The 20,738-nt window shown below is 43.0% G+C and overlaps 1 protein-coding gene across 1 annotated transcript in view; it reads left to right on the forward strand.

Annotated features, from left to right (window-relative positions):
- The first annotated feature begins 7,607 nt into the window (after positions 1–7,607).
- LOC111946429 (NLR family CARD domain-containing protein 3-like) overlaps positions 7,608–20,738 on the forward strand; it is a 30,536-nt gene continuing 17,405 nt past the window's right edge. The window contains exons 1-7 of the mRNA XM_078939640.1: positions 7,608–7,713; positions 10,291–10,413; positions 10,496–10,606; positions 13,033–13,137; positions 17,147–17,225; positions 17,387–17,585; positions 18,882–20,670. Coding sequence (XP_078795766.1) covers positions 10,343–10,413; positions 10,496–10,606; positions 13,033–13,137; positions 17,147–17,225; positions 17,387–17,585; positions 18,882–20,670 — 2,354 coding nt within the window. The 5' untranslated portion in view covers positions 7,608–7,713; positions 10,291–10,342. The remainder of the gene's footprint in view (positions 7,714–10,290; positions 10,414–10,495; positions 10,607–13,032; positions 13,138–17,146; positions 17,226–17,386; positions 17,586–18,881; positions 20,671–20,738) is intronic.

Here is a 20,738-nt window from a genome sequence, read left to right on the forward strand (position 1 = left end):
AACAGGCTGGAATCAAGTCAGAGGTGTTGGTCTGAAGGAGCAACTGGTTTTCAGCCGTTACCACAAATTAAAATAAAGTCTTAATGGGCTATGGATCATCAGTACAGAATGAAGAAATAAAAATTAGCTTTGATTGGCAACAATGACAGAACCAAAAATCTTTAGTTATGCAGAAACGGCGTTTAATCTGAGGAAGGCGTCGACCGTTCCAGACCATCAGGCCAACACCACCAGCATAGGAGCTCAAACATTGGACTGAGCTACAACAGCAGCCAATAAATGTTTAGAGGTTTGCTTTATTGGAACTGTCAGGGTTTTGACTTTATCCTAACAAAGAGGAAAGGAAAGGAAACAAGGATTTCTGGAAGACCTCTGTAGAAGGAGAGCCGTCTGTCACAGCCCAGGCTGTCACATAGGAACTCTGCCCTCTCAGTGGTGGGAAGGCAGAGTTCCTCTGGGACAAAGAGGGCGGTAGACTTCTGGACCAACAGGAGTATCAGTTTAGATTTTCAAAAGTCCAGAGAGACAGATGAATTTACCCAAACTCTGAAACTTCAAACCTTCTCCATGTGTGAGAAACCTGGGCGTACTTTTTGACTCTGAGCTGAATTTTATTCCACACATTAAAAATGTGTTAGGATTTCATAATATACATAACTCTCGAAGCGCGTCCATTATTCCTTCACTCCTCATTAATACTTGGTGACAGTAAGCTACTGTTGTAGCCACAGCTGCCCTGGTGCAGACTGACAGAGGCGTGGCTGCCAGGACGCGCCTATGGCACCATGGCCATGACCTTCACTGAATTCATTCATGCACATTCACAGGTAGGCAGTAGCGTTGAGGGTCTTGCCCAAGGGCCCCCACTTGGTGATGTTAATTTCTCAGTATTGATATTACCATTGCTTGCTTGTTCATTCCCCGCGAGAATGTTCCCTGTCACTTTACGGACCGAGATAACCAGCCGGAATTATCGTCTTCAAAACACTACCAGAGTCCGTCCATTACTCTCTTGCCAGCACAGAGATGCTGATGCTTGATTTTATCTTCAGATAAAAACCAAGGGTCAGAACCAAGGGTTTTAAAATCGGTTTTGAAATCGCTGCATCTAATCGCTGTGAAATTTTTGTTCTCTTAATGGTTTATTCATGTTTTTATGGTTTGGGGCTTTCTTATTTAAATGATCTGCTTGTAAGATATGAGCCCTCATGGACCCTGAGGTCCTTTGACAAGAGATAACCCAAAAAAATGTATAAAAAGTGACTCTTTACCAGTTATTGTGACTTCCAACACTTGAAATGAACTGATATCTAAAACTGAATAGAGATTTGGATGCTGACTGATAGAGGTTCCACACAATAAGAGTCTGATGGATTTGATTAAACTGCTCTGCAGAATAAGTTTAGTTTGCTTTGGATCAAACACGGTTACGAAGCCGCTGACCAGGAAAGAAGATGAAGAAAAAACAGTTTCACAGTTTTAAGCACAAATGTGATCATTTTGCTCCTTTTTGTGCTTCTTTGACACACAAGAACTGATATTAATCTTGAATTTTTTGTAATTAACTCTAACGTTAATAATCCTGCAACATAAACAGTTTGCTGCTTTCATTTAACCGTGTCTTCTTCTGAAAGGAACTGGAACGGACATCAAATTCGAGGATCCGAACACAGATCAACCTGAAGAGGCCATTTAGGAATTTGGTGAGGACCTTTAAACCAGCAAGAGTTGAAGTCTCTCTGCTTTAATATGACAGAAATTCTGCTTTTTACATATTTAGAATTTTTCAGTCCAGGTAAAATTCCAGTTTCCAACAATGTTTTCTCTTCAAGAATTTGTTTCATCATCACTGATTTGTAACCAGATGTTTTTGTATATTTTTTTATCTGAACTACAGTAAAACTTGAAATATGATTTTCAGAAACAGAGTCTGGTTGTGACTTCTGTTCCGTTCATTTCTCTTCTACTTTCATGAATCCTCAAAGGTCTAATGAATATTTTGGAGGTCAAGTCGTAACTTAAGTGGCAATTAAACATAAATACTCATCTGACTGTCTTATTGACGAGCTAACACGGATGAACCAGGAGTGAAAACTATAATAACAAGAATAAAAAGTGTTGAAGGAGATTTAATAAACCACATAGATGTGTGACATGGTAATAGTTCAGCTGGAGTTTGATGAAAAACTTTAACTTCATTTTATTCATATTTTTCTTTTATTTTTCTGTCTTTTGTTTCTCATCTTCAAATTTCTGACATTCTCAATTTGGTTAGAACTAAACACCTACAGACAGATGGACATTTTTGCAACTAGCAGGTGTGTTTGACACTTGGGTGTGTGTGTGGACAGGCTCCGCCCTTTTTGTACTGCATTTGAGCCTTACCATGGTGATTAACAACCAGTAAACTTGTTGCTCTATGCTGCTTCATGGTCTTATCCCCCTTCCCCTCCTACTATCACCCTCCTTCCCCCCCTCTTTCTAACGTCCCTCTCTCTTCTTCCCCTCTTTCCTTTTCCGTCCGGTCCAACACCAAAGATCTTCAAACATGTTTGAAATTAATAAAGTTTGGCCTCAATTACAAAAGGGGTTTATTCAGACATACCTTTGGTTTGTCTGAAGATTAATAACCCCTCTTGTTAAAGTAAAATATGTCCAACACAAGAGGCCCTCAGCTCTAATCTGACTGCCCAGCTGTTGGACAGGACAAGTTAAAAAAAAAAAAAAAAAAAAAAACACCTACTGTCAGTCCTGTAAAACACTTGTTTTCTGTAAAACACGATAAAAACCAGAAAATAATGACATAGATCTTTTTTTGTTGCCAGGCGACAACAGCTGATTGTGTAAACAAAGCCCCAGCAGATCGTTAAAGACCTGGAAATGGTGGAATGAAAGAGCAGCAGGAATGCCGCTCATTAAGTGTAAACAGAAATCCATGTTCATTAACCCTTGTTCTATCTTAGATGACTGTCACGTTTAGCTTGTAGTCTCGGAGGCCATCATCATGGTAGAAGCACAGGCGGAGTCAAACGACTTGGGTTTAGCTCAAAACTTTATTTCCTATTTCTTCAGCTGGGATGTAACAGTCATGCCCCAAGCTCTAACTGCTGACCAGCAACAACCTCCCAATGGTTACAACTCAGTCACTTCACAAACAAACAATTAGAGTACTGGATAGAAAACCAATAAGACATCATCACTGTGACATTTTACAAAAACACAAACTGTTAAGCTGGGAGAATTTCATCAAGTATGCAAAACTATGCCTATTCTATAAAATCATTTACGGTCTATCATCCCCTCCACTCAGTCAGTTTGTTAAAATAAGATCATCCCAAAGAGTGACTCGAGGGTCGGGTCAACAAGACTGTATAGTTCCTCTGAGGAGAAGTGCCTTCAGCCAGAGCGCCTTCTCTGTAACAGCAGCACAAGAATGGAACTCTGTCCCTCACATCATAAGACACATCACCACATACACTCTGTTTAAAAAGAACCTAAAAAACTGGCTCATATCACAGCAAACATGTTCACATTGAACTGGATTAACACCTGCCCTTCCTCCTCCCCTCCATCACCTTTGTGTCTTTTATGTTTTCACTATGTGCATGTTTTTATTAGTATATGTATTTTAGATGATAATTTAATTGTACATGTATATTTTTAATTAATGTACTTAATTGATGTTTTTAGGTTGACTATTTTTAACACCTGTCCGGGGACTACGGATGAAAAATAGCCTTTGGGCTAATTCTGGCGCATTGCAGTGATGCTTTTAATGTGCACTGTCCCTGTTAAATAAACGAATAAATAAATAAAATCTTCTTCCTCTTTCAGCTTTTTCCCATCAGCGAACAAGTCGCATGGTTTACTTGGCAACGTTTTACGCCGGATGCCCTTCCTGACGCAACCTTCTCAAGGCAGCCGGGCTTGGGACTGGCAGGGAGGTAGAGAGGGGAACAGGGAGCAGCCCGGAGTTGAACCCAGGTTTCACGGACGGAAGGCGCCGCAAACCAGCACGAGTAAATAATCTTAACTATGTTTTCACTTTATTTCATCTTTCACTGTTCAACCTACAAGAAAGTGTGTATTTACATTTTGTCTGAAGGACCAAAACAAAGAAACATTGTACCCCTGCCCTTCTATAATCACGTACACTCCCTGCTCTCTGCTGTATGTGAAGCAAACAAGTCAGCGGAGGACCCATTAACAAATCTGGGCTTTGCCTTAGTTTGAAAACGTTTTTTCAGTGTAGAACAGCTGCTTGCTTTGAGAAAAGGGGAACACCTCACATCCATGTGCCAACCTTCCTAGAATCCCACCATGGCGTAGCGTGCAGCAGGTACTGATCAGAAGCTGACTGGAGCATCTTTCCTCCATTTAACACAACCCATTTATTACTGGTCACAAAAAGTTTGTTTTTTCTAACTGAATTTCTTTCAGTTGAAAACTCATCAGATGACTTTCTCTAAAGAGGGGAGGAGAACCTGCTCCACCCCCCAAACAGCTCCAGACACAGAACCGGTACTTTCATGGAGTAGAGCTTCTACTGGACCATCTGCTGCTTTCTGCAGCTCACTCTTGTATCAAGATAAATGATTCACTTCATTTCAGATGGAAGAGTTTTCATGATGTGGGAGTGAAGAGCTCACTGAATGTTCATGAAGGTTTTGTTTGTCAATGAGACCTGCCATGCACAAAAAACAAATTTATCTCCAAAGTCAGCTGTGTTCTCTACTTGATGAAAATGAAGCAAAAGATCCATGTTACACTTTTTGATTTGGAATGTCTCCAAAACAATATAGTCAGTCCTGACAGCATATCTGTGCAGGTATGGAAGAGTTTAGAGGAGGTGGCTGTAGAGTTCCTGACTGTCTGACATTGAGAGGATGTCTGAGGAATGGAGAAGTGTTGTGGTTTCATTATATAGAACAAGGGAGATGTGCAGAATAACTAGAATAAAACTGATGAGTCACATGATGAAGATATGGGAAAAAGAACTGGAAGGTCGATTGAGGTCAGAGAGAACATTTGTGAAAAACAGTTTGGTTTCATTTGGTTTGAGGATGGAGTTGTGGTTTGTATTATGATGTTTGAAGTGACAGATTATGTTTGCAGATGACATTAAAATCTATATTGATAGCAGTGAGCATTTGGCATAACATCTTGAGAGGTGGAGGTTTGGTATGGAAAGGAGAGGAATGAAGATCAGCTGCAGGAAGACAGATAATCTGTGTGTAAATGAGAGCAACTTCAGAGGAACAGTGAGGTAACATGGAGCAGAACTGAGGCGGGTGGAGGACTTCTGGTTCTTAAGTCCAGAACAACAGAATGTAGGAAACGTAGAAAGGCGGCCGTGTTGTTGATTTAGAGACTCTGATGCAGAGACAGGAAGCAGAACTGGAGGTAGCAGAGATGAAGATGTTGAGGTTCTCTGTGGGAGAGACTAGGATGGATCAGGAATGAATCCATCAGAGGGACAGATCATGGTAGATGTTGTGGAGATAAATGCAGAGAAGCAGATAGAGATGTTTGGACACGCTGAGAGGAGAAACAGTGATGATGTTGGTTAAACGATGCTGAGGATGGAACTAACCAGAAGACCAAAGAGGAGGTTCTTGCATACCACCAATGAGATAGCTACAGAAAAACTGGACCAGTGTTTGGTTTGGCTACAACAGTGTTGATGAATTCATGAACTGTGAACGAAATCCTGAAAGAACCACAGATCACAAAATCATTTGAAGTTGCTGAGATATTATTTGACTTAAAAATTGTTTTATAATTCTGAATATTTAACATAAAATCTCAAATAAAACATTTCAGTAAATGGAAATGTTTTTAAGAAATCCTCTGTTTGATGGGAACATTTAAACCATTTGATCATTTAGACACATTCCTCCCAGAGGAAGAATCCAGGATGTATTTGGTAGAGATGCCTCAGCTGGCTCCGCCCACTGAGGAGAAGAAGCTCCTACTGGATGACTGAGCTCCTCAGCTCATCCAACGGAGCATCCAACCACTCTGTGGAGGAACCTCCTTCCAGCCTGAATCCAGGATCTCCTTTCAGTCGTGACTCAGAGGTGATCGTCCATGAAGATGGGAGCAAAGATGCAAAACGTAAAATAAATCCCTGAATCATGGTTTACTAGAATAGTAAAATAGATTAAAGGTGAACCTGTTTCTGTTATAAACCTAAAACCAAACAGCTTTATTTCCATAAAAATGTCTTTAGTCGCTTCTGCAGACCTGAAGACGACAGCAGAGATGAAGATCCTCTGAAGTCATAAAATGTCTCAAATGTTTTCTGCAGGACAGGAAGGTAAATGATTTATACTTTTGTATAAAATCCAAAGACAAAGAAAAAATGTACCTTAAAGTCTAAAACCTTTTGATAATTCTGGACTTTTCATTCATTCACTGACATTTTTTAAGAATCTTTTAACTCTGCATTTAATGTTCTGTACTTCATGAATGTTTGTTTTTTAAGTTTTGTCGTCAAAATCTGAACTTAAAAACGATTTTTCTTAAAGGTTCTGCATTTACAGAAATGTTCAAATAAAGTGTAATATACGACGTGAACGGATTCAGTTTTCTGTTTACCGTCTGTTTATATAGCTGTCTCTTACCGCACCACAACAGTACAACACAAATCTCACAGCGACACCTGTAGACACAAAGTTTATAACAACTCCAATACACTACATAAAGGTTTGTAGAATTTAACAGATTATTTCATCAGTGGTAACATTTTAAAAGGAATGAAACCCAACACTTCAGTTCATTTTTTCTTTAGCCATTTTCAAATCAAAACAATAACATTTACACATTGCTCCACTAGAGGGCGCACTGCTCTAAATTACAAACACTATCATGAATTTATGCTGTCACATTTTTAAGATTTTAAGTAATTTTTTTTATCCAAGTCATTTATGTGCTACAAAGTAATCTTGAAAACTGTAAAAATTCTTTGAAAATCCCAAATCAGATAAATTCAGATTATATGTCACTGAAAAATACAGATTTATTAGAAAAATGATTTTGATTCACATTAAACTGAAGGCAATGATAACTATTTCTCTTTACAATAAAGATCAACCAGAGTATTAAAAATTGGAACTGTTGATTCAGACAAACGTCCTTTTAATTTGAGATCAACAATTTCTGTGATGATGAAGAAAATCTGACTAAAGGAAACAGAAAAGGAACATGTGATAAAATCCTATAGAATTCTATGTGTTCATGATCCTTTTGATTTAATGCTTAATTTACAACTACTGGTCCAAAGCCCATTGAAACAACTGTTGTTTTGATTTTGGGCTGTATAAATAAAGTTGAATTGAAAATTGAATTGGATCCTGTTTGAGGAAAAGGCTGAGCAGAAATCTTTCAGCTTTGACTAAAGCAGAGGAAGAAACAGAAAGAGAAAAAAGTCCAAATCAGTTGATGTTTTACAGAAAACAATCAAATCATAAATCCAGTCAATGATTACACATCAACCAATCATCTGTTGACCACAAAACTGATAAACCAACTTTATCATCTGCTCCAGGGTCAGACTATGTCCTTCAGGTCCAAAGTCCACAGGAATCTGTTTTCTGACTGCATTCAGAACCGGTTTGAAACTGGAGCCGGTTGGACTTCAGGGACACAAAGCGTTTCCAAAAACCTAGAGGAAGAAGTCAAAGAAAGAACAGCTGCATTTTTGTCAGAGGGGTGAGTTGATGGAACATCTGGGATGGAAAGAATGTGGATGTTTGCATTTCAAAGGCTTTCTTGAACAGTTCTTGAATGTTAGGATCAGCTGGGAGCCTCTTTGTTGGAATCTAAAGGATCCTGGCTGAGATCAGATCAGATTGATCCAACATTAGTTTGGATTTCTGGATCATGAAGTGATTAAAGGATTTGGAGGAGTTGAAAGGAGGATCAATCATCTGAGCTTCAGCTTTTTCAATCCCATTTCATCTGGTTGTGATTTTTCTTACTTTGGTTATTTTTTCATCCTTCAACCAAACAAATAAACAAAGTGAAGATCTTCACCTCTGGAGGTGCAGATCATGAGATCATCTGCAAACAGATGGAGGCTTTTGGGGATCTGCAAACACTGACCTCTGCAGGGCAGAATAGGAAGTGCAGCTTGATGTCTGAATGGAGGAAATGTTTGATCTTCATCAGATGAAATGAGAGGCTCTCATGTGAGGAAGAACATCTGAACAACTTTGATCATTTCCTGCTGCTTTTGCTCTGATGTTGCTTCAATTCTGCTTCAATACGTTTCTATTTCAACTCCTTTCATGGATTTTCTTCAGAGCAGCTCTACTGCAGGATTGGCCAACCCTGGTCCTCAAGAGCAACAACCCTGTCTGTTTCCCAGTTCTCCCTGGAATGTTTGATGCTGACTACCTAGATTGGGTTTCTTCAGCCAATCAGGGTATGGAATTCCCAGAGTCAGCTAACCAGCAGCAAGTTGTTTCTTCACATCAATACAGCTGATATGAATTGAAATGTCAGCAAATCTAAAAATGTTTCTACTGCAACTTCACTTTACCCCAGTCATATAACTTGAACGTGACCCCCCCCCCCCCCATCAGAACAGATAAATGACAAAAAGGTTAGGTAAGACAAACATTGATTCAGAATGCAGGATTTTAATCTGCGCTGGACAAACAAGTATTTTTTGTTTAACATAAAGAAAAGGCTGTTTGTCTAATCTGCCAAGAGACGGCGGTGGTATTCAAAGAAAACAATTTACGTTGACATGAAGTTTGGGGACCCCTGCTCCAGAAAATCAATCCTCACAAAGCTGTTGGACCCAACAACATAACTCCCGGATGGAGCGCCAGACGTTTTTTTGCCTCGACTTTGATGTCCGACCATTTATTTTTTATTTAACCACGGTCCGAGGTTGTGAGGCTACAGCATTTACGGCGTCTGCCACTGTTTGCCACTCACGTGCGTTTTTGGCATTAGTAATGCCCACACTGTGCCCTCTTTTCTCCTCTTTTCCACCTCGCCAACGATAACTTCTACTTCACATTGAGTGAAGTTACGTTGTTTTGATTTCCTCTCTGTGTGTGCCATGGTTTCGCAATCAATGAATATTCATTTGTGGGCGTTTCACGGACTATTTATGGGCAACTATGGGCGTGTCATGAAGCCGCAAAAGCTGCGCTGCATTTAGAATTGATTGTGATTTATTAAGGGAAAGATGTGTAGGATGTGCGTGCGCACGGTTTTATAAATCCGAATATTTCTGTGCGTACGCACGTCATATGTTTCATCCGTACGCCATTTCTGACGCAAATCCTACGCAAAGTTTTATAAATGAGGCCCCTGGTCTTGGAATTCCTGACGGACACACCACAGTCTGTGAAGATCCACAATGTCTCCTCCTCCCCGATCACCCTCAGCATGGGCTCCCCCCAGGGGAGATGATGCTGTGTGGAGATGATGGTGGACTTCTGGAAGGACAGACCCCCCCCCCCCATTCACATTGGAGGGGCCACGGTGGAAGTGGTTTCCAGCTTCAGGTATCTGGTCGGCACATATCCAACTACCTCACCTGGAGAACCAACACTTCCTGCCTGGTCAAGAAGGCACATCATCACCTCTATTTCCTGAGGAGGATCAGGCGTGCTGGGATGGGGATCTCAGTCCTGACCTCCTTCTACAGGTGTGTGGTGGAGAGCGTCATGACCTCCTGCATCACAGTGTGACACTGCAGCTGCTCTGTGGCAGAGAGGAAAGCTCTGCAACGAGTGTCTAAAGCTGCACAGAGGACTGTGGGCTGCAGCCTGCAGACCACCACTGACATCTATGAGACCATATGCAGGAAACAAGCCTCCCCGATCCTGAAAGACCCACTCACACCCTCTGTTCTCCCTGCTCCCCCCAGGAAGGAGGCTGTGGAGCATAAAGAGCAGGACCACCAGACTGAGGAACAGTTTCCTCACAGAAGCAGTAAGAATGCTGAACTCTGGGAGATCATGGTAGCCCCTGAATAGCATTGCTATATGATTCTCAACCGTGCTGAATTTCTGTGCAATAATCATAGGACTGTGCAATACTCCATATATCATATTGATAAGTCTCTTACTTCCTGTCTTCATCGCACTGTAAACGGCTGGACCAGGACCAGAAACACACATTTCGTTTCATACCTGTTGTGAATTGACAGTAAAGAATCCTGAGTGTTTGCTGCTGCAGCTCCATGTCTCCACCTGGTGGAGGGAGAGCAGAAGTGCAGCAGCTGATGGCAGCTTCCTCTGATGATGATGAGGGTTTCCTCTGCAGGTGAAGGTGGAAGGTGTGTGAGAGCTGATGTGGATCCAGTGAACCCAGCAGCATGGATCAGGAGGGAGCCCCTCCCTCTAAAAGCAGAGACGGTAACCATGACAACCAGAGCAGAGCTCAGAGGTGAGATGAACATCTCCAACTGTCCATGATCTTCTCCATGTCAGAGCTCAGGACTCACACCAGCAACCTTCATTCTTCACAGGATCCAACCTGGACCTGGACCTGGACCTGGATCCAGCTGTGTTTCCTTCAGGAGTGACAGATCAAAGGATTCTAATCCAGACTTCAAAGTCATCCGTCCAGCAGTGGAACAGTGAGTGTTTGTCAGAGTTTTTGGAGGCTGGATTCTAGTTCAGATGATACAGTTTTCATTTTTTTTATTTATTATTTTTTTTATTTTCAACTTGTTCTGTCCAACAACTGAGCAAACAGATTAGAGGTGAAGGCTTTTTGTGTTGGACAGGTTTTACTATCACAAAAAGAGGTTATATAGCTTCGAGAAACTAGAGTGTAGATTTGTATAAACCCCTTTTTGTCGTATTATTTTTTTATTTATTTGTTACATTTAGTGTGTGTGGGGAGGGAGAGGGGAAGAATGTGAGGGGGGGGGTGGAAGAGAGTTAAAGGAAGAAAGGTGAAAAGGTGGGGGATACAAGCACTGATTTGAATAAATTATTATTTTAAGCTGTAACAATTATACCAGATCTGCTGGAAAGACGAATGTTACATCAAAGGTGAAAATCTGACACTAAGATGAGCGAAAAAAATCTGTCCATCAAACACTGTGGGTAAGGAGGAGGGATGAAGCAGACAGGGAGCAGTGTGGCAGTGTGTACGTGCACGTGGGGGTGGAGATACATGCATGCTGCCCACGTGAACCGTGTGTTCATAAGGGGAACCAGATCCTACCCAGCCAGACCAGGAGAGGGGAGGAGCGCCCCCCAGGCCAGAAGCCCCCCCAGCACCCGGACCCAGGCAGCCCGGGAGGGGAGGAGGAGGGGACCGCCCACCCCACCAGCCAGGCACAGAGAGGGCCCCCCTACAGGGGCCCCCCCAATGCCCAGAGGCACAAGCGAACCCAGTGTCCGGCCCCCAGGCCACAAGACAGGAGCGCTTAGCCGTACCAGGCGGCGGCCATGGGGGCCACCGGGCGCCGGACACCGAGACAAAGGCCAGGGACGAAGCCAGGGCCCCCGGAACACATGAGCCGCCCACCCCCCGACCGGCGCCCCGTCTCCGCAAGCCAGCCCAGGCATGCGACCTAAGCAACCCAGGGATCGCCACGCACCCACAGCCACCCCCCATAACCCTACAACCCTGCACACTACACCCCCCCCCACCATAATATCTGAGCCCCCCTCCCCAACCCTCTCAGTGCCCTCCCCTCTCTGTGATGGGGAGGGAAAGCCCCAGAGGGGCCCAGCGAGCCAGCCCCCAGGTCCGTCCTACCCATGCACTCACGCACACATACTCACAATCATCTGGTTACCCTCCCTCCCCCCGCCGCCACGCAGTAACCCCCCCCCCCAGCCGGCCACCCCCCAGCGCCGTATGCCCGACCATTTATTGTTAATAAAACAAATGATTAATCAATTGTTAAAAATGGTTAAATTAATTGACTTTTAATGATATTACTTCACTTGCTCCAAAAAAATTGATAAATCGATTCATGATTTTTCTTAATGTAGCATAATTGTGCACATATTTTTAACTTTTGACACTTGATCAAATTTTGCTATGAAAATTCCTGAAACAGTGTTTTGTCTATTTTACTGATATAGTATTATGTTTTAATCATATCAATGACTTTTACAAGTAACATAATCTGCATATATTTTGGATACTTCATTGCCATGTTGATTTCTAAGTAATTTTTTACAAAATAATTGAAGTAATTCATCTTTGTTATGTGCTTTATTGATATTTCAACGTTCTTAATTCTGTCTGATAATAGTGATAATGATAAATCATGTAATAAAATCGCTACGGTAGAACATGGGTGGGATTCTATAAATTCGCTTCCTTCCACTCCCTTTCAAGCAATATTTATGAATATGTCTAATTATCCTAAGTTTGATTAGTTATTGTATGAATGTATAACTGATGATTATATTGTTTTTGTGTATTATTCCTCTTTGATTGCTTGAAATAAACCATTTCAAATCAAACAAAATAAAATAAGTCCGGCTGCTCTGCTCAGAGACACGGTTAACTCGGCGGCAGCCAGGCCCGGACCGCACAGGGTCTGGACGTCAGGGGGCACGAAGCGCTCATCCCCGGCACCCCCCTCGCAAGGGGTGTAAAAGAAGGTAGAGGCGAGGAGCCAGCGGGGCGAGAGCGGAGTGCAGAGACGTCCGCAGAGCAGCCGGTCTGTCCTGTTTGAGCTCCAAAGCTTTCTCTAGAGCGAAACTATGTGTGACGTTAAACCAGAGCAGTAGTGACACACGATTGGAATGAACCATTTACATGCAACACGATCGGATCAACAATTGGCCTAACCCACCTATCTCAATCGGAAAGAAATTTGATCTGAGTCTGATGGGGGGGGAGACTATTCCGAACGGCGTGTTCACATGACACATTTTCCTTCCGATCAGGCGTTCTTTCCGATTACTTTTGTCCATGTAAATGCAGCTACTGCAGATCAGTCTGAGTTCAATAGTTCAACATGGGAGATAATCTGATGAACCTCCAGAATACAAGAAATGAGTTTCTAATAAAAAAATGTTTTTCCATCAGGTTTCTATCGGGACATGGATCTGGATCCAGCTGTGGGTCCTTCAGGAGTGACAGATCAAAGGATTCTAATCCAGACTTCAAAGTCATCCATCCAGCAGAGGAACAGTGAGTGTTTGTCAGAGTTTTTGGAGGCTGGATTCTAGTTCAGATGATCAACAGTTTTCAGATGAAGGACTTGAGGTCTGGTTCAGTTCTGGATCTCTCTGATCAGACTCACTTGGAGCATCATGTGTGTGATGAGATCTTTTCAGTTGAGTCTTCTGAGAGTCTCTGAGAGACATCAGAGATGTTGGAGAAGAAAACATGTTGACTGCTGACTCTGACTGACAGCAGCTCCAGTCTGATTCCAACCAAATCAGGAGAAAAGTTCCAGTTTTCTCTGGATTTGGGAGATTTTCACGTTGAAAATGTCTGAGTTTGGTTTCATAGTGTGGCTGATTTCTCCAAGTCTGACAGTTCCACTTGTTTCTCCTCAAGTCAGTCAGGATGGTCTTATTCTAGAGAAGATTCAGATGAACGTATTCTCCTCAGTCCAGAAATGCTTGAAGAATATATTTTTTTCTAAAAACTGACATCATCATCGTGAAATGTAGCTGCTGTACTCCAACAGCTAAATAATGTAGATTTATATGAATTGGATCAGGTGTTAATATGCTTCAGACTAAATCTAATGTTTCTGGATCTAGATTTAGTCTGCTTTGGAAAAACCTCATTCTTATAATTAACTAATCAAAGTTATAAAATGAGGACTTGTCGGAGTTCATTTTCCGGCATCCTCCACATGTGAACCAAGGATTCATTCATCTTGAATTCTCTGCAGCTGTTCCATTCCTTTCATGTCATCACTTCCCTCCTTATCGTTCTCATGTTTTTCTCTCCTATTTCCTCTTTACTGAAGTCACTCAAAATAACAAATTAGACGCACCGCACCATAGGGCGCTCTGAACATTTTAGAGAAAATTTACAAATTTTAAATGCGCCTTATGGTCGTATAAAGATAAATAATATTTCTGAAAGTGAATTCAACATTTAATCCTTTCATGCCCTTTCTAATTATTTAAAGTTGTCTTCAGTGTTTTGCTAAATGAAGTGGAGTCCGGGATTTCGTTATTATTTAGGTAATTTAATTAGTGACATACGGAGTGTAAGGGTTAAATTATGAAGGTTTTTATGTAACTATTGATGATCTGCTAGTTACAGTGCCTTGCCAATTATTCACCTCCTTCCAGTCAGTATTTAGTAGATGCACCTTTGGCTGCCATCACAGCACTGAGTCTGTGTGGAGAAGTCTCAGTCATTCTTTTAAAACTGCAGGAATTTTTCTCCATTCGTCTTTGCAAATCTGTTCAAGTTCTGTCAGGTTGCTAGGTTACAGACATAAACAGCCCTTTTAGAGTCCTGCCACAGATTCTGTATGGGATTTAGGTCTGGGCTTTGACTCGGTCAATCCAGTCGCTAGGAGACTGATACCAACAGTGTAAAATTATCTACGGGGACAGATAGAATTATGTTGGGGGCTGGATGTGGCCCACGGGCCTTGATTTTGACACATTTGATATATAGGAGCCTTAATGAAGTGAATCAGTGAAGAAGGAACAAACTTTCTGAAAGTTGAACTTCAGATCATTTTGAAGTTGAGCCGGCCCTGTCATGAAGAGTAAACATTATAAGGATGTTATTAAAAAAAGCAAGATTTTAGTCCATTCCTGTGGCGAGTTATGATTTTTTAAAAGAAATAACCAAAATGCGCAATTCCGCCTCTAGAAAAATAGAAAAAAAAACTTTTTTTTTAAAGTGAAAGGCATTTTATTTGAGATCTATTGGCCTCTGTGATTGAACGTGTAGTAATTAGTGATTAGGCTACTATGTTGGTTGAGGCATTTTTTCTAAAAGACACAGCTGCCCTGGAGCAGACTGACAGAGGCGTGGCTGCCAGTTCGCCCCTATGGCCCCTCTGACCATCACTGGGACATTCATACACATTCACACACCAGAGGCAAGGAGGGTGAAGTGTCTTGCCAAGGACACAATGACATTTGGCTGGTGGGAGTGGGGAATTGAACTGCCAACCCTTTGATCATTGGACGACCCGCTCAACCACCTGAGCCACTGTCGCCCCTAGCTTGAGCAGCTGAAGCCAGCAGATCTTTACATACATAGCCGTCAGTGTGGTTGACTGGCAGAGTGCACGATTTTGTACTTTATAAAGAGTCGACTGTTTTCTCAGAAAAGTAGACCAAAAAAGGGGTATTATGGGTGACCAACGAGGACAACTTTAACATTAAACGCACACAATTTAAATAGCTTCATTTTACAATTATACTCTGTGACAAAATATGCAGCTATTAACAAAAAAAAATTCCAAAAACAAAACAAAACAAGTTCTTTTTTACATAAAGGAAATACTTTTTCACAGTTCAGAATGCTATTTATTAAAATGCTCCGTCCTCCGAACACAGAATATATCAACCCCCCACACCTCCGTTCCGTGCTCACACACCCATCTCCAACTGCACTCGCTCTTCCCCCCCTCTCTCGTGGCACGCGGGGCGCTCAGCACACACCCACAACACACCTTTCTGTGACCGACTCCATCTAGTGTTGAAACTGAGAAGTGCAACAGAGTTGAGCTCAAGCGCCATGTGCGGGCCATATTCAATTATATTTTCAAAGTTTGCTGCGGGCCAATAAAAACAGACCCGTGGGACGTAGTTTGGACACCCCTGCCCTAAACTCTGAACTAGAGAGATAGCCAGATGTGAGACAACGCATTTGAAAGAAATTGGGTCGCAAACCCAAATGTATCTTGAAAGCACAGAAAAAGATTTTGAAAGCAAATATTTAATGTTTTCATGTGCAACTTAGAAAGTTTTGTTCTTAAAACTGGACATTTTTGTTGCAATTTAGGAAATTTTTATCTCTAAACTGTGACTTTTGTTCTCAATGTGGAGGCTCAAATAGCACTGCATATGCAAAGACCCTAAAAATTTTATCAGATCATAAACATTTTTCTTTTCTTTCTTCTAAATTCAAGAGTGTTACGGGGCATGGTAGGGGACGCACCCAGGCGCAGAGAGGAGAGGGACAGGAGGTTGCAGGGGAATAGGTGCTTTAATAAAGTAAAACAGACTAACGAAACCAAAACCACTGCTGAGCAGGCTAGAAAAACTCAAAACTGGAAATACACTTGAAACACTAGAAACAGGGAAACATTAAGCTATGGAGCAGCACAGGAGGAAGGGAATGACAAGACTTAAATACATGCAGACAAACGAGACACAGGTGGAAACACTCAGGATTGATGGGGAAAGGTAAAACTCGAAAACAACAACAAAACAGGAAATACTACAAAATATAACAGGAAATCAAGAAACCAAACACAAAGAACTGAAACCGTTACAAAGAGTGGCTTCAAAGACCGTAATGTGCAATAGACTGCATGTAAAAACGTGTGAATAGCATCAGCGTTTTTTTCTGGACATGATTGTTTTTGACAAATTCACAAGATTGTTTAAACGGTTTCATAGGATCGCTCGAAATTTCATTTCTGCATTTAAAAGTCGCCTCCGGAGCTCATACACCGTCCAGACCTGCTCCTCTGTTCTCCTGAGAGAGTTCTCTGTAGTCAGGCAGCTGACTATGAGTTGAGTAGCCAGAAGTCCACAAGTGTCTCTATTTTTTTTTTTTTTTTTTTTTGCTTGTCCTGTCCAACAGCTGGGCAGACAGATGAGAGCTGACGGCCTCTTGTGTTGGACATATTTTATTTTAACAAGAGGGGTTATTAATCTTCAGACAAACCAAAGGTGTGACTGAATAAACCAATAGAGACACAAGTGTCTCTATTGGTTTGTTAGGGAGGATGGTGTTAAACGCTGAGCTTCAGTCCACAAAGAGCATCTATGTTAGCTCTCCTCTAGCTCTAGGTGGGACAGAGCATCATGGAGGGCTGTGGTCACAGAGTCCTCTGTGGATGTTCTGCCTCTTTAGGTAAACTGGTCAGAATCCAGACATGGAGGCAGCAGAGACATTAATGCAGCCTTTGACTCAAAGACAGTAGAGACACTTCAGTGACTCTATAGACAGAATGGATCTGATTGTTGCTGATTCTCCACAGACTGGACCAGCAGAGCTCAGAGACTCCCAGTGGTCCGTCTGTCCAGCAGCATCAAACACAGCTGGACTCCATCTTTCTGGTCTGTACATGAACAACAACTACTTTCCCATCATTCTGTCCACAGTCGTCTCCATGCTGCACTTTGGACACCAGTGGACTGTCAGTGTGTCCAACATGGAGCTGATGTTTGGCTCCATGACTTCACTCTGATTGGCTCATTCATCTGGAATTCTGTTGCAGCTGCTGGAGGACAACATTGTCACTTTTGTCAAGAAGGAGCTGAAGAAGATCCAGAAGCTTCTGAGTCACAGGGAGGATGAGGAGGAGCTGGAGGATGAAGATGAAGAGCAGAGGAGCAGCAGAGAGTCAGTGATGAAGATCACAGTGAACTTCCTGAGGAGAATGAAGCAGGAGGAGCTGGCTGATGGACTGCAGAGCAGTAAGAGGATTTCTCTGAAGGTTTCAGCTGCTGAGAAATGAAGATTTACTGATGTCTGAACACGTGGAAGTAGGGTTGGGCGATGTCCCTTAAATTGGCCGTTGACGATGTTTGCTGTCAACCATCGGGATGGACGATGACATCGTCGGGGGGGGGGGGGGGGGGGGGGGGATTTTTACATTTTTCGTTCTTATATAACTGCTATTCGTTATTTTGCTTTTTTCCTTTTATTTCCCAACTAATGGTTAATCCGCGATGATCCAGTATAAACTGAGGGAAGTGACTTTTACAGAAAAAGTAACAAGCAAGATAGAAAAGAAGTGTAGTCGCTCCCGCACTTAATTAGCGGAGTGGACCGGCGGAGGGCGGATTTACAGCTTTATGTTTGATGGGAAGGGGGGGGGGGGTACATGAGCGGTATGTGTGGGAGATTTAAGACTGCGATCCGTCCCGCAGCTCTAGGGGTACTGCCTATCAAACTCAGAACCGGGTCTAAACGTGTGTCTGAGCACAGCTCGGATCGTCAGCACACACAGCGGTTTGAGCTTCAAAGCAGAAATGTCGCTCAGTCCTTAGAAAACATTCAATCAATCACGCGGATTTGTGTTTCCAGTCGTGTCCCGACTAAATAAAGGCTGATGTTATTCACAGGATGCAGCGCCACCCAAAGCTAATGTTGTTAGCCCGTGTTAGCATACTGCTAATCCTGGCTACGTTCAGAAAAAGCACTGACCACACGGATTAAAATTCAAATGATGAGCGAACAGGTGTTTCATAATAACCGTAACATTATTAAAAGCACGTTTAGAAGATCATCTCGTATTTTACCGAGCTGACATGTCAATGCATATAGCCGCTCGGCGCTGTTATCGTTTTGTATTGAATTGTTACCTTCAATAAAGTTTAGAAAAAAAGCCGCTCGGCGGAAGTTGTATCCTCTTCCGGTTTTCAAACTGCGCGTGTGCGAATGATTTATTCCGACCGAAATTGTGACCTTAGTGGACGTTTTTATATTCTGAAAACATTTTTCTGGGCCCATGTACACGGTTGGATTCTAATCCGACCATTGATCCCATCAGGATATTTTGTACATGTAACCGCGGCTTATGGTGTCGACGCGCAACGTGGCGGGGGCGTGGCATCACGATGGTGGTCTCTCCATCGGGATGTCAGTCACCCATCACGATGGACGATGATATCGTCCATCGGCACAACCCTACGTGGAACCACAGGGATTCAAACCCTCATCATTCAAGGCTGCAGAGACTTGATTTACTGTTTGTTGTCTTCATTCAGGATCTCCTGCTGTTTGTCGTGATAACGTCCAATCTGGTCTGAAGAAGAAGTTCCAGTGTGTGTTTGAGGGAATCACTAAAGCAGGAAACCCAACCCTTCTGAATGAGATCTACACAGAGCTCTTCATCACAGAGGGAGGAAGAGGAGAGCTGAATGAAGAACATGAGGTCAGACAGATTGAAGCAGCATCCAGGAAAGCAGACAGAGCAGAAACAAGCATCAGACAAGAAGAGCTCTTCCAACTCCCAGCTGGAAGACCAGAACCAATCAGAACCGTGATGACTAAGGGAGTGGCTGGCATCGGGAAAACAGTCTTAACACAGAAGTTCACTCTGGACTGGGCTGAAGGCAAAGCCCACCAGAACCTCCACTTCACATTTCCATTCACTTTCAGAGAGCTGAATGTGCTGAAAGAGGAGAAGTTCAGCTTGGTGGAACTTGTTCATCACTTCTTCCCTGAAACCAAACAAGCAGGAATCTGCAGCTTTGAAGACTTCCAGGTCCTCTTCATCTTTGATGGTCTGGATGAGTGTCGGCTTCCTCTGGACTTCCACAAGACTCGGATCCTAAAGGACCCTAGAAAGTCCACCTCAGTGGCTGATCTGCTGACAAACCTCATCAGGGGGAACCTGCTTCCCTCTGCTCGCCTCTGGATAACCACACGACCTGCAGCAGCCAATCAGATCCCTGCTGAGTGTGTTGACATGGTGACAGAGGTCAGAGGGTTCAATGATCCACAGAAGGAGGAGTACTTCAGGAAGAGGTTCAGAGATGAAGAGCAGGCCAGCAGGATCATCTCCCACATCCAGAGATCCCGAAGCCTCCACATCATGTGCCACATCCCAGTCTTCTGCTGGATCACTGCTACAGTTCTGGAGGATCTGCTGAAGAGCAGAGAGGGAGGAGAGCTGCCCAAGAGCCTGACTGAGATGTACATCCACTTCCTGGTGGTCCAGGCCAAAGTCAGGAAGGTCAAGTATGATAGAGGAGCTGAGGCAGATCCTCACTGGAGTCCAGAGACCAGGAAGATGATGGAGTCTCTTGGAAAACTGGCTTTTGAGCAGCTGCAGAAAGGAAACCTGATCTTCTATGAATCCGACCTGACAGAGTGTGGCATCGATATCAGATCAGCCTCAGTGTACTCAGGAGTGTTCACACAGGTCTTTAGAGAGGAGAGAGGCCTGTACCAGGACAAGGTCTTCTGCTTCATCCATCTGAGTGTTCAGGAGTTTCTGGCTGCTCTTCATGTCCACCTGACCTTCATCACCTCCAAACTCAACCTCATGGAGGAAGAACAATCACAGATCTCTCAGCCTGAACAGAGAAGTCCAGTCCAGTTGTACCAGAGTGCTGTGGAGAAGGCCTTACAGAGTCCAAACGGACACCTGGACTTGTTCCTCCGCTTCCTCCTGGGTCTTTCACTGCAGACCAATCAGAGTCTCCTACGAGGTCTGCTGACTCAGACAGGAAGTAGCTCACAGACCAATCAGAAAACAGTCCAGTTCATCAAGGAGAAGATCAGTGAGGATCTGCCTGCAGAGAAAAGCATCAACCTGTTCCACTGTCTGAATGAACTGAATGATGGTTCTCTAGTGGAGGAGATCCAACAGGTCCTGAGGTCAGGATGTCTCTCCACAGAGAAACTGTCTCCTGCTCAGTGGTCTGCTCTGGTCTTCATCTTACTGTCATCAGAAGAAGATCTGAAAGAGTTTGACCTGCAGAAATACTCTGGTTCAGAGGAGGCTCTACTGAGGCTGCTGCCAGTGATCAAAGCCTCCAACAAAGCTCTGTAAGAACTCTCAGGAAAATCACCTTCAGTCAACAAATGAATCTGAGTGGAAACATGAAAGATTCAAT

This window comes from Oryzias latipes, chromosome 2, assembly GCF_053564925.1.
Source record: "Oryzias latipes strain Hd-rR chromosome 2, Olatipes_Hd-rR_3.1".
Taxonomy (NCBI): Eukaryota; Metazoa; Chordata; class Actinopteri; order Beloniformes; family Adrianichthyidae; genus Oryzias; species Oryzias latipes.